At 40.8% G+C, this 14,542-nt stretch overlaps 1 protein-coding gene across 1 annotated transcript in view; it reads right to left on the minus strand.

The window, feature by feature from the left end:
* The window catches only part of SLC44A1 (solute carrier family 44 member 1), a 60,465-nt gene extending 46,134 nt beyond the window's left edge, over positions 1–14,331 (minus strand). The window contains exon 1 of the mRNA XM_032206605.1: positions 14,260–14,331. Coding sequence (XP_032062496.1) covers positions 14,260–14,286 — 27 coding nt within the window. The 5' untranslated portion in view covers positions 14,287–14,331. The remainder of the gene's footprint in view (positions 1–14,259) is intronic.
* Between the last annotated feature and the right edge of the window lie 211 nt (positions 14,332–14,542).

Raw genomic sequence — 14,542 nt, forward strand, 5'->3', positions numbered from 1 at the left:
TGAGAAATGACATCTTTAGATCAGTGTCCTTCTCCGCTAGGCTCTCCTCTGTTCTGTCCTGAGGTTGGCACAACACAAGCTAGCTGCCAGTATCTATTTGCTCTTTCCTTTTCAGTTGCTTCCTTGTACTCTGGATCTCCACTGAATCTTCTTCCATTGCTTTACACCCCTTAATCTTCATTTTTGATGCTGGTGTCTAGGTCTCTCTAGTGGCACCTCCCCTTATACACATAGCTAATTACTCAGGCATTGATTGATATTCATGCTTGGGCAACAGAAATCGTCAACCTATGGTCAACACAAACTCTAACAAGTGTTGTTTGTTCTTCCATCTGGAAACCATGCTTTGTCTCCATTTTAAATGAAATCCCATCAAAACTTTACTTTGCTTTGACATGCTTTGCCTGCAATTCTAAATGGATTTCCACCTCTCTTTCAGTCAGATTAAGACTCTTCAACATCTGACAATGCAAGAAAGTTAAATAGAGGAAAAATATTTTTAATTAAAAATATATATTTTTTTCTCTTCAAACAGAGCTTTTATAATTTATGCTATGCTACCTGCACACCACTACAACTGAGGATTAGGACCATTTTCAGAGGACTGTATGCAATAGAGCGCTCTTCAAGATAAACATGCAAGCTGGGAACATTTGCCTGACCGTAACAGCTATTCAGTGCCGATTTTAGAGGTTAAGAGTTATTTACTTAAGAATCCAAATGAGTGTGTAATCATTGTAATCACTGTACTTGAGGCTACCACAGAAGCACTCATCTGTCCAACCAGACTGCAACACAAATCTAAGTGCATATAAAAAGTGCAAAAATGGGGCTCATCAGGCAAAGAATGCAGATACAAGAAATCACAGGGAATACAAAGAATCATGAAAAAAAAAATAAAAGCTATAATAGATGCCCAGGACATTAACTTCCCTGACACGGTCGGATGAAAAAAAAAAAAAAAAAAAGGCACAGATGTTTGTATGATAAAAATTAGGCATCAAAGACATTTTTGCATGAGATTAGACATTTGTGTGTTTAATGGGCAATTTGTGAGTAACATGTCTGAACCAGGAAGCCAAGTAAAGAACATCTGTAGGATTATATATATATATGGGTAATCAAGCCTGGGGTTAAGTAGCAAAGATGTGGACAGGATCAGGATAACGATAGAATTTGCCATCAGGAGAGGAAGTTGCATCCCATGAGAAAGGCAGGAGGAAGAAATCCTAAATATACCCACTGTACTCCAAGAGGACATGGAGTGGTAAGATTCTAGGTTATTTTAGCTAGCAGGTTTAACATAGCAACTGAAAAGTACAGAACTACTCTGATTAGCATAGGTTATAAGAATACAGACATCTTAGTTAAAGATAGGGTCAAAAAAAAAAAAAAAAAAGAAAAAAAAGAAGAAAATAAAAGGGAAAAAGCTCTCACATTTTTTCATCCAAAAACAAACCTCAGAAAAGACCCAGGATGAAGGGAATTCCATCAAAATCCCTTAGGACGATAAGAAGACACAAGTCATAAGGAAGAGCAATCTTCCAAACTGCCAGTCTAATTCCAGGATAACCAAACACAGTGTTAATAAAGCCATACAAAGACAATATTTTAGAGCAATGTCTGTAGTAACAAAAATCAAACTTCATGAGATACCAGTTGTGAGATAGGCTATTCTGGTTCAAGAGAAGGCTCCCCAGTGCAGCTCCTCAGAGCTCTTGGATTGGAAGACCCCAAACCAAAACCAAAACCACAGACAAATTATTCATTACTTCTACTTGTAACTCCTGTTAGATAAAACACAGTGACCTATTACTCTTCTGCTTCAGCATGTGGTTTAATTCAGTTCCACTTGAAAACAAAAATAACAGAAAATAAGACAAGTTGAAACCACTTTAAAACACATGTACACAAAACATTTTGACATTCCCTCTTAGCAAGCAACCAATTTCCTTTTAGTTTTCTTTCACCTTTAACCCAGTTCTAGTAAAACATGAAGATGCTGCAAAACAACCAGCTACCCATTTGCAGGCATTGAGAATAAGCTTTCACATTTCCTACACTTCAAAATGGCCACTTACTTTTCTATTCCAAACTGAGTACAAGACAAGGCATTTTGACTCATCTCTCTAAACAACCAGGCCTGGATTTATGCAGGTTTTTAGATCCTAGCATTCTCAGGCACTTCAGCAGTTGGCCCAGTTCCCTCTGCAGCCCACTCCTTGCTTTAATGATGTGACTTTTCCAGACCGAATCAGACTGGACTGATTTCACCGCTCTTCCGAAACTTTTGTTGGGTTACATTAGTGACAGACACATGCCTCGTGTACAGAAAATGAGCCACTGCTTTCATCATTTATATTCAGTAACTGTTTGACCTTTCCTCAAAGACTGGATAAATTCACAAAATAAATCCACCCTTCGACTCTCTCGTAAACAACACGCACTGAATTTTTTAGACCTCCTCTTCTGGCCCCTGGTCTCCCTGCTCTATCACATCCACCTTCCAAGCTTTGAGTATCTCAGTGACAGCAGCAACCACACACCCTTTACAAAGATTTCTCCCCCAGAAGGATGTTGATATCAAATCAGGGAAGGCAACAACATTTAAAATACAGCTTCCACAGAACTGTTGTTTGGCTGCTGATTACAAACACCGCTACACACGAATATCCAAACTACAGTTTGTTCCTCAAAATGGTGTCTGTGACTTCTGTTTTTTGAAGGTGACATACTTTTATCTTGTTTTTAAGAACAGAAACTAGCTTAAAAAAAAAAAATCAGTAGTTCTGGAAGGCATGGAACTTGTTATGTTTGCTTTCCTTTGCACTTTCTACAGGGTACTACATCAGATCCTCTTACATGTAACACACAGTGAAAGTTGTTATCACTATGCTTCCAGCAGTAGAAACAATTCCTTATTTTGTTCCTTTTTTTTTTTTTTTTTTCCTTCTTTCTCCTTCAGAATTTCTGATATGTAAGAATAACACGGCTCTTGCTACAGCCCCTTCCTCTGCAGCAACAGTTTGACCTCAACCTTTCATTAATTCACAGGACTATAGCAACTTTGAATTAACCAACGCTGCCAAATTAGCTATCACTGGCAAGCTGGCTGAAGTTGGGCCAACGATTTTAAGACTTACTGGGGGGAGAAAAAGTACTTTGCTGAAGGAATGAAATGTGTGTTATTTGTTCCAAAGCTTTTATTTAAACATAAATTACCAGCTGTCTAAACTATTGCCAAATGATCACATATATGACCTTTTCAAATAGCTATAATTCATTTAGTATTTTTACTGCTCTGCAGAGAGTCACTATATAAAAATTTGAAATATTCATTGTTATCCTTTCTAACTACTTCCAATAATGCTAAGGGGGTACTGAAAATTCTGTTGGTTTTTTTTTTTTCCAACTTAAAATTATACCTTTGTAAGTATTTCTTTTTTTTTTTTTTTCCTTCTAAATGAAAGGATAGTTTTTACTGGACTTTCAAAAATCCTCGGGGACATTAATAGTGACATGGCATTTAAAGATCACGTGTTACAAAACCCCAGCCTAAGAACCACCTTCATATAACTTCATTCCTTTAAAATTCCCTGTTGCTTTACCACTTTCCTGTAGTGTCTGGATTCAGTTATGTGCAACTGTAGCTCACTGCAGGAAAGGACTGCTGTTGGAAACCATGTTTGTGTTTGTAAATCAAGGAATTCAGAAATGACTGTGTAGCTATGTATCTATCTACACGAGAGACAAACAGCCACAGAACACACATAAAATTAATATGCAGTGCTTGGAGGCAAAAAAGATACTAATCTTGATGAGGATCTTGTGTGGAAAACTGCCATTAAGTCCTGCGGAGCCAAATTTCCTACAAGGAACACAGGTTCTGATGAAGGACCTGAGGTTCAACCAAATCCACAAAGAGCCCTCAGATTATTTGAATTGCACAGTGAGTACAGATATAGTCATTCTTCACCTACAGTGCAAGTTTAATGCTCCAGAATTGCTGAGCCCATTGCTGCACTGTGCATGGCACAAAATGGTCCGTGAGGCATAGTCCACTCCCGAGTATTCCTTCAGAAACAGTCAAGACAGGTTAGAGAGGTTGCTACCAAAAATGTGTGATGTACAGAAGGTGTCCAGCAAGCTAAGTTTAAAACTACAAGTTCACGTTATGGAAACATCCCCACACTGACAAAAAAAAAAAAAAAAAAAAAAAAAGATTCTTGAAACATTTTACAGTGTTTCCTAACAATCATTTAAAGTGCTGGTTCTTTAATCATTTTATATCTCTTTATGAGCTAAAAAACAGTCCCATTCACATGCTTTCATTTACTGTGATGCATGCCACCTATGTAAAAAGGAGAAACATGATTTACTAGTTGACAAAAAAAGTTCACTGTAAGAATGTAGTTGTCTGGTTTACCAGAGAGCATGGCACCTTTGTGACCAGGGTATGGCACACCTTTCCACACTATTCATCTGCTTAGGAGAATGAGCAACAGCTGTACATTGTCCTAACAAAACTTCTTCCACTTTTCTGAACAGATCCTATTTCTAGGAACCTGAAGAGGAGATGAGTCCTGACTCCATTAATAGCTTAAGATGTTTGTAGATTACGCTTGGCCAAAACCAAGAAAGAAGTCCTCTCATAGGCGGCTGCATCATTTTGACATCATTAAATGAAGTATCCAGTCACTTCTCTCCTTTTCATGAAGGATGTTAAGCTGCAGTGAATAAGACAGCCAGTATGCTGTACCTGAATTATGTTTTGACCACAACGCTGTTAAAACACGTGTTACCAGTTACAGGCATAGAAGTGCATCCCCGTAAAAACATCATGAGTCAGAAACTACTTCATGAAAAACAGGGGATTTGTCTGCAGATCAGTCATTTTCTACTAAATTGGCTGTGTATGAGCAAGCATGTAAAACATCAGAATGTGAAATTAAGGTCTAGCAAATCATTTTGCTTTTGCAAACAAAAGCATTAGACAGCTTCTAACCTGTTAACATACAGCACAAAAGGATTCATACTGAGAGCAAAGGAAAAAATATGGTCATTTTCTAAAGCCTTCACAAATAACAAACTGAGCCTAGAGTCCCTGGCGATTCCAATACGAAGGCTGGTGTTTGTTACCACTAGGGGGAATGAAGCCTATAATTATTTTAGGCTCTTGTATTACTTTGAAGATTGGATGATTCAGTTCCTAAAAAATAAAAAAGTTCGCATACGTGGGGAACCACATATACAAACTTATGAGAGAAAAGAATCATCTCAAGGAGATTAGCTCTCTACATAAAATTTTTGTGTGATGAATGTGCATTGCCAAAGCAAAGTCTTGGAGTGTTAAAACTATCTGCAGTACACAATTTCATCAGCTATCTTACTGTTTATTAAAGGAATCCCAGAACTGGTTAAAATGCTCAACACTGACTACCGATTTCCTGACCGTTCCTTAAAAGCATTCAGCTAAAATACCTGATATGGCACACTGCAGGACACATTACAGCTTAACGTGGATTCTGGCAGTTCCCCCAGGTTCCCATTACAACTGATTTATTACCCAGCTATTTTTTGGTGCTCCTCCATTACTAGAGTAGCAACACGCACCAGCAAAAAACAGACTTATTCTGCTAAGCTATACCTGTTCATCATAAGAAAGAGCCACACTGCATCAGTAAAAACACCTCCATAAGCACACGAATTAAAAAATTCTGGGTCCAACCCTGTTTGTGTGGCTCTCACTCCAAAAAGCCTGTGGATATAGCATTCCCCAGGTGGTAGAGAGGAGTCTTGTTTTCCCCCAGACTTACAGAACTGAGACTGGGCCTCCTGCTTCCAGGGACAAAAGAGCATGTCACCGTGTTACAGGAGGTGCATACACAGCTGCAAGTGGCAGCTCTCTCTAAAATAAAACATTATTTTTTGATAATAAACGTGTTCTGTCAATGTGCCCTCCACAATGATACTGTTCTCCAGACAGCAAGTCAACACAAACACCTCCGGGCCATTCCAAAAGGGACTGCACTACAGAATATGCAAGTCATGGTGGAGCTTAATGCCCATTTTTGTGGAATGTCTCCTTTAATCTCATTCCAAAATGCTTTATTTTTCAATATCCTGCAAAATAGATGCTAGCTGAACCTTTGGTACCCATGCGCTTATCTGCCTAATGGCTCCACATCTCCAGTCATTCCCCAACACCTCGTCCACCAAGAAGATGCATCTGCTCTTTCAAGTACACAGACAGCTCTGAGCTCCTGCTAGGAAAAGAAAAAGGGTTCTGAACGTGTGATACTACTTCAAAGTAACTGACCAAAACGTAATGAACTTATACTGTGCTTCTCCATTTCAGTGTTTCCACACCTGCTACTTCGTCAATGATCCCATACACCCCACACAGTATTTACAAGTTTTCAACATAACGTAAATGAAATTGAAAGGACATAAGACGGCACTTCAAATATTACTGATGGTTCAATATCAAGATGTTTACACTGAAAATTTGTACTTGAAGACTTCACTTATGAATCTGACATATGCTGTGCTGTGTATCAACTAGCACATCGCTTCAGTCATATTTAACACTGCTTCTAAAATTCCCTTTGTGACATCACTTCCATCATGGTCTACAACTTAAATATTTATCTTGCAACATAACGCAGCTGTTTAAAAAACAGCCAACATGATCAGCACACCTGCTGATATTTTGAAGTTAAGAAATAAGGCCATCTGGAAATAAAAGCTCAGCTTTTAACCCTCAGAGTATTTAGTCCTTGTTTCTTCTCTTCATTACACATAGTTAAGTGTTTATTTGAAAGTGGTAATAAGTAAGAAGACTTAACAAATATGACAGAAATATTTGTCAGGTGATTAAAATATGCATTTCAATGAATGTTTCCTATTTCCATAGTTCTACTGCTAATTATCAATAAAAAGAAATACGCTTAATGATATTTTACACCTAAATAGTTCATCTACACTGATTTTTTTTTACATGTACATCAATCAAGCAGATCCTGAGATTTTATTCTTACTTTGAGACTGCAAGTCCCAGATCACATTTTTTTTTCCACACTTGGGACTAGTAAAGTTTTGTCCAGCTACAGCATGCCCTTTGCTTCCAAAGAGGCTAGCTTTGCCACAACGTGACATTAGCAACAGAAGAAATAACACAGCAGAAGCCCCACTCATGGGGCTCCACAGAAAATTAAGGACATTCCACAGAAAATGCTGCCCCTACTTCTGTGCACTCTCCCTATTCGTGGTAAGTAATTTGCTCTAAAAGAACTTTCTCCTTTCTGAACTGTCTAAAGCTAGAATTCAAGACCAAAAGCAACACAACTTTTTAAGAGCTCGTGGCCTGTAGAATACTGTTGTGAAAAATGATGTTGCCATGTACTAGAGTCACTGGCAGCAGTTTGCTAAGTATTCTTTCAAAATGCATCCCACATTCAGAGCTGTCAACAGAAAGTCATAAAATTGTGTATTTTTGTATTGCATTTGCAGTCGTTACAGAAGAGCATCCTACGGTTCAAAGGCAAAGACCTACTTGGCAGAGGGTTCTGTGAATCTAGAGGCTCATATTAGCACGTGTCAACACAAACATGATCCTGAAAAAAAAATTGTGACACTACACTGAACACTAGGAACCAACTCTTGCGTACACTGGCCACCTATATTATTCTACATCACTGCATGTGAAAGCTGAAAGACTGAGCTATAATGGAAATGGAGAAGCCAATATGCATATTCAGCCATATCTAAAGAACACCAGTAGCACCAGTTTCCTCTAATGGAGATCAGGAAAACCTTGAGCTTACATAGCCTCCTTGGTAAAAAATCCTGACTTAACAGGCCCAAAATTCTAGCATAACAAGAACAAAAATCACTCAGGATTACAGTAAGAGGGCAGTCAGCGCCTGAAAGACATTTAAAGAGCATTAGACTAATAAGAACTAATGCTAAGAAGCCTCTAAATGATTTATGGAAGAAAGAGGGGAGGGAGAATAAAAAGGGAAATAATGTATCTAGCACTTACTTTATCACATAAGCACACTTCCTTGTACGTAGGCAATTACTTTGCAGTTCTTCATAACAAACTAGGGGGAGCCTGAAAAAGCATTCCCAGAACACAATGATAATGACCTTGAACAAAACACTTTAATGGGTTTCCTGTTTTGTTTCTACAGACCTCAATGTTATATTCAGAGATCCCTTCCTCAGACAAATAATGCATCTGGAGAACAGCAACAGTAGTTCCAATGAAAAAAATAAATCCAGTCCAGAGTTCATTTGTGCTGTAAACAGCTGCTTAACTGTATCACATTTATAAGGAGAGGATATCAGGCACAAGTCACTGCATTCTGTTTGCCTCAACACTCCACTTTATTCTAGCAGTATTGCTGGTTAAAACAGCTACAGACAGAAACTGTCATGTAACAGGCAGGACAGAATCTCAGCCTTCCTATATGCTGCAATCATCTCCCATTCTTGCAGTGCATTGGCACACTAGGCATTGAAATCATACTAAAGCAGAGAAAATTAATCTTAAGACTGGAAAACTGAACTTCAAAAGAAAGGTTTTGAATTTTAACTCTTTGTTCTACTTAAAACATTCTTGAGGTTGTTTATATACAACCATACCCTTTCATTCCACATTACAAATCTGCTTACCTAAAAGCCTTAAAAAAAAAAAAAAAAAAAGGGGGGGGGGGGGCAGTCTAGGGATATCATTAAATGCAATAAGATGTGTTTACTTCATAAATCCATAAAAGTTTGAAGTGATTGGAAGACTTAGAAGAGCCCTCTAATTTATTCACCAACACAAACTTGTTCCCTGAAATTTATGCCAAAAAAAAAAAAGCACATATAGGTTTGATATAGATTAAATGTATATATATATAGGTTTGATTCAGACATATGGTTTGATTTTTGGGTGGTCCACACAGGAGTTGGACTTGATGATCCTTGTGGGTTCCTTCCAACTCGGGATATTCCATGATTCTATAGGTAAAAAATTGCAAATCGGTTCACTCAGTGGGTAGAACTAATCTGGCAACACTCCCTGTGAGTGGTTTTTAACAGCAAACCTTAAGATTTACGTACCTGCCCAGCTTCCTCAAGTGAGAAAGACTCAAACACACATTAAAAAAAAAACAAAAACAGTTCCTATCTTATTTCCGCAAGTTTTGATTTTCACAAACAAAACCCCTGAAGTTCAAGTGAACAAGAATTATAATTAAAAGAAAAAAAATGCATGCATAGTTAGCACAAAGCTCCCCTTTAGAATTAACAGCATGAAGACAGCTGACAACTTCCCCACATAACCAGTGTCATTTCTTCATCATGAAAAATAAAAGTTGTCAGTTGCACGACTCTGAATACACCCTTATGATTATCAACCTACAAGTCTGATCGCTGACAGCAATCTAGATGCCAGTTAAATTACTGTAACATAAGCTTTTAATTTAACATTTACTATTAACGATGCAAGATAATTAATCCTTTCTAAAATCACTCTCACTTTACAGAAGAATTGTCTTGTAAGGATGCAATGTTCCATGCTTGCTCTTAATCCAAGAATTCATTTTTGAAGTGCAAAAAAAAAAAAAAAAAAAAAAAAACAAACCAGTCTGAGTTATCTGTCTCACAGAGCAAAAGGAAATAATGTGTTACTTACAACTTTTACGATCTGACACAACTGAAAAACAGTCTAAACTTCAAAAGTAGCTAACATCACTCAATGAATTTGAAGAAGAGTATTCACAAGTAGCTCTGTAGTTAAAATATTTTTTCTGTGCTAAGATCAAAAGGAATCATTCGCACCCGTTGTACAGTTGCTTGTGACAGCACGTGTAAAATATACACCTGATGCTTCACAGGAAGTGAGTGGAGCTCAGACCAGAAATATAGCAGAAAAAAAAAAAAGAAAAAAGTAAAGAGCGCCATGAGGTGCCTGACTGATTTATTCTGTTCTCAATCCTGCTTGTATGCTTCATCCTTCATACTGCTTGCCAGAGGCTTCATCTGGTGTCAAGGTGTTGAAAGGGAAACTAAACCTTATAGCTGGTGAAAGCAGAACTCACAACTCATTCTGCTTCTGCCCGTCAACGTTGTTATACAACTGGTCTTCTTCCTTCATCATATCCATGTCCACAATGAAACAGGCATGGTTTGGTGCCCCTTATATGCAGAAATTTGAGGGCAAGAACCTCTGACAAAGCTATGGGTGAAGTGCAATTAATGATAGGTATTATACGTAGCACCTCACAGGAGACTTAAATGTCACCAGAACTATGAAAATACTTAAAAAGCAAGGAATTCTACATTTATTCTGTGATGCTTTGATAGCAGGTGCTTAACGGAAAGTTAATGGATGATGTCTTCTCCTCCTTTTACAATGGAAAGCTCTTTTGACCAAGGCCACCAATAAAACGATCAAGAATATCAAGTGCTTTGTTCACCCCACTTGCACCTCCAGTTTTGAAGGAACTCAAGATTTGAAGTTCCTTTCACAAATATCTTGGATTAAGCTTATAGCACAGAAAGGTGTAAGGGTTAAAACAACAACAAAAAACAATACAGTTATTTCCCAGACCCAACACAAACAGCAAGACCCTGATAAGTTGTCTTGGTCGTATAACAGCATGCCAAAGCAAATACCTTGGAACTACTACAGTCAGCTTCTTCAATTCATCTACAGAAGAGCAGGAATGGAGAAAAGATTCTGTATCACAACTACTCCACGAAAAAGTAGTCTGAGAAGGTCCACTTCTTCCCACAACTTGTTCCATTTCATAAACTATGATTTTCTGACTCCCATGTATAACAATGCTAACTTTGTGGAGCTGTGCTATATACCAGACCAGTGGAGCAATCCCAATTAAAGGAAGGTTGCTTGCTTAAAAAACACCTGTATGGATTACTTCAGTCAAACAGATTTACAGCAGAGCCTGACATTATGATGAGATGGGAATGATGAACTCTTACAGTACCTTCTGCAAATCCAATTTATCATGGACTAATACAATGAGACAGCAGAAAACACCACTGGTGAAGGAAAAGACCAGAAAGAAAGTAAAGAGAATACTGCTACTCAACTACAAACTTGAATTTTCTACTTCAGTGAAACTAAACCTATTAGAATGAGTTCAGAGGAAAGCCAAGAGGATAATCAGAGGGCTGGAGCACCTCTCCTATGAAGACAGGCTGAGGGATTAGAGGCCTGGAGAAGAGAAGGCTCCAGCCAGACCTTACAGCAGCCTTCCAGTACCTAAAGGGGGCCTATGGGAAAGCTGGGGAGGGAAAGCTGGAAAGGGACTTTTTGTCAGGGGGTGTAGTGATAGGACAAGGAGCAATGGCTTTAAACTAAAAGAGGGGAGATTTAGATTAGACACTAGGAAGAAATTCTTCCCTCAGAGGACGGTGAGGCCCTGGCACAGGCTGCCCAGAGAAGCTGTGGATGCCCCATCCCTGGGGGTGCTCAAGGCCAGGCTGGATGGGGCTTTGGGCAACCTGGACTGGTGGGAGGTGTCCCTGCCCATGGCAGGGGGTTGGAACTGGGTGATCTTTAAGGTCCCTTCCAACCCAAACCATTCCATGATTCCATAAAGAATATGATATATAAAAAATCTAGGGATTTACAGCAACCATGCTCTATTCTTGTCGTGTGCTTTTAAGAGTGTGATTTTTTTTAAACACAGGTTTTTAAATAATGATGCAGATATTTTTCAAGTGCATGATTCAGATCACAAATGTTTAATTGATTTGTCAAGGAAAAAAACAGAAAACAACTGGAAATACACACACACACAGCTGCAGGGAAGAGAAAATAACAGTCAGAACATATTTGAAGAGTAACAACAGGACAGTATCACAGAAGCTCTGGAAGAATACAACATCAAGACACAGAGAATTATTGGCAATACCAAAAGCCACAGAGGCCAGGGAGGGGAAGAAATGAGGAGAAGCCTCTGAACTTGGCCAGGAGGAGTATGTAGAGAGCTTAATGAAGTAAATTGCAGCTCTGCACACAAATAGCATTGGAAGAACTTAGTATGAAGAAAGAGGAAAGAATGTACAACAACGGATTCAGATTTCATGTTCCAAGAGTTTGGAAAAGAAGGAAAGCAGACTAGAGCTGACTGTCAGTTTTACAGATGAAGGACAGTAACTGTGAATAAAATCAGGTAGGGAATATGATGCCAGGAAAAGGTAAAAAAAAACACACATTGGGAGTTAAAATTGAATGAATGGGACTTTGGGGCCAGGCTCAAGCAAACATGAGAATCCAAAGGTAAACATGCCAATTCCAATCATGTTTTTTTGGACGCCTCTAGATTCTGCAGGGAAAGAGATACAGGAAAAAGCCTAAGGCAGAGCTCCTGACAGCTTGCAAAGCAAAGGAACTGGTGAAACGAATTGGGAAAAAAAAAAAAAAAAAAAAAAAAAAAAAGAAACAGGCAATTGAGTATGAAATATAAGACAGGAAGAAGACATTGAAGAAATCCACCTGGCTCTACAACCAGTCACAGGTATGTGCAGTAACGTAAATGAGATGAGGAGGTGGCAGTCATGAGAAAGGACTTGGGAGATGCAGTAACTAAACAAGAAAATGGCTGGCAAAGTCACAACAGAAGTAATCACCTCTCTCAGAAACAAAAACGGGGATTAGCAGATGAAGATCAAACAGGCTAGGGAGCTGAAGAATAAACTTAATGAGAAATCAACTTGATAAAGTCATAAGGAATGAGGGTGAAGAATCGTGATGACTGTACATCAAAGGACAAGATGAAGCTAAACAGGTAGAAATAAGAAGTGAGGCAACATGAAGGAACGTCTGGTGGAATCCTGCTCAAGGAAAGCTTCAGAGGAAACAAGGAAAGGGGAAAATAAAAAGGCAAGGCTAGATGAGGAAGCCAACCTCTATTGTTAATGATAAAGGGAGGAGAAGACAGACGTTAGACTGTAATGCAGTGTTGGTAGAGCGATTTCTGCAAACAATATGCCAGACGAAACTGTTGCTGGTAAAATATTCAGCAACCACCCTTTGATTTGGATTTCCCGAGGAAACGCACAATTGCTCACGGTTTAGGAATTAAACAGCCAACCATTGTTTATAGCTCAGTTACATATACGGGATGCTAGGGTCAATTACTGTACCACATCTTGCCACACACAGGGAAAGCAAATGAAAGGTTCGGCAGCATACTATTAACATCACGAGATCTGGAAGGGGAGAGCAAATTTCACTGGAAAACAAGATCAGTTACACGAAGCCTCTGAACAGGACAGACAGTGAAAACCTCTGATCCTCTGTTTCTCCTGCTTTTGGCGTAGCGCTACCCCCCAAACAAGCCTGCTGCTTCATTTAAGGGCAGCACAGAACAGGGGGACGGCAATTCAGATTCACGCAGAAGACCCAAAAAGGGGCTTGTTAAACACTTAGGAAAAGCAACCTGGGCGTAAATCGCGGAGAACAAGGCTGGGGGAGAGGACTTGGAAACAAAATCGCTTGCAAACACCAAACTCGCTCGCGGTGCTCCAAGTCTGCACCGGCTCCACTCGCGCCGCTCCTGACAGCTGTGTGCAGCCCTGCTGCGAGCACCGACTCCACGGGCACCCCCGGCAGCCTGCTGCAGTGGCCTGGCAGCTCCCAAATCCCCTCCTTGCAGCTTGGGGGGGGGATGAAATATCCCCCCCACACACCGCAATTCAGACCCCTTTTACCCCCTGGGCTCATCGCCTGCCCCTCTCGCAGCGCTGCTGTGCAGGGGAGGACGTGCACCGGACAGCTCTCTGCAGCGCTTTGCACGGGAAGGACTCGTTAAAAAAATATAAATAATAATTAATAATAATAAAATGATAAAAAAAAAATAAACAGCAGGAAAGGGGAAGAAAGCCCCTGCCTGAAGGGCTGGCTGGCAAAAAGTCATCCCCGTGATGAGTCATCTGGGACAGCGGGCGGACTTTTCCCCCCTCGAAGCTGGGAAAGGGAAGGGGGGGAGGAAGGAGGGAAGCCGGATCCGGCCACACCAGAAGCGACACCGCCGAGGGGACACCGCGCTCGGCAGGGCACGGCCGGTCCCCCCCGGAGCCTGTTTTTTTTTTTTTTTTTTGGGGCGGGGGGGGGGAAATCTTAAATAAATGAACAGCGAGGGGCTGGGAAGGGGCTCAGCGGGGGGAGACGGGGACACGGGGTTAATGGGGCTGAGCGGATTTGGGGTTGAGGGGATTGGGGGGCGAGGCGCTCACCTGCGCGGCGGAGCTGCAGCAGCCCATGGCGGTGCCCGCTAGGCGCCAGGCGGCGGCGGGCAGGCGCTGGGCATCCACCCGGCGGCGCGGCCCGCCCCGGGGCGGTGGTGCTCGGCGGTGCTCGGTGTGGTGCTGCTGGTGTTGGTGCCGGTACCGGTGCCGGTGTCGGTGTCGGCGGGGCGCGGGCGCGGGGCGCGGGCACGGGCACGGGCACGGGCACGGGCACGACTCCGGCTCCGCCGCGGCGCCCCCCTCGGAGGCGGCGGCGGCGGGGCCGCGGGTG

Source organism: Aythya fuligula, chromosome Z, assembly GCF_009819795.1.
Source record: "Aythya fuligula isolate bAytFul2 chromosome Z, bAytFul2.pri, whole genome shotgun sequence".
Taxonomy (NCBI): domain Eukaryota; kingdom Metazoa; phylum Chordata; class Aves; order Anseriformes; family Anatidae; genus Aythya; species Aythya fuligula.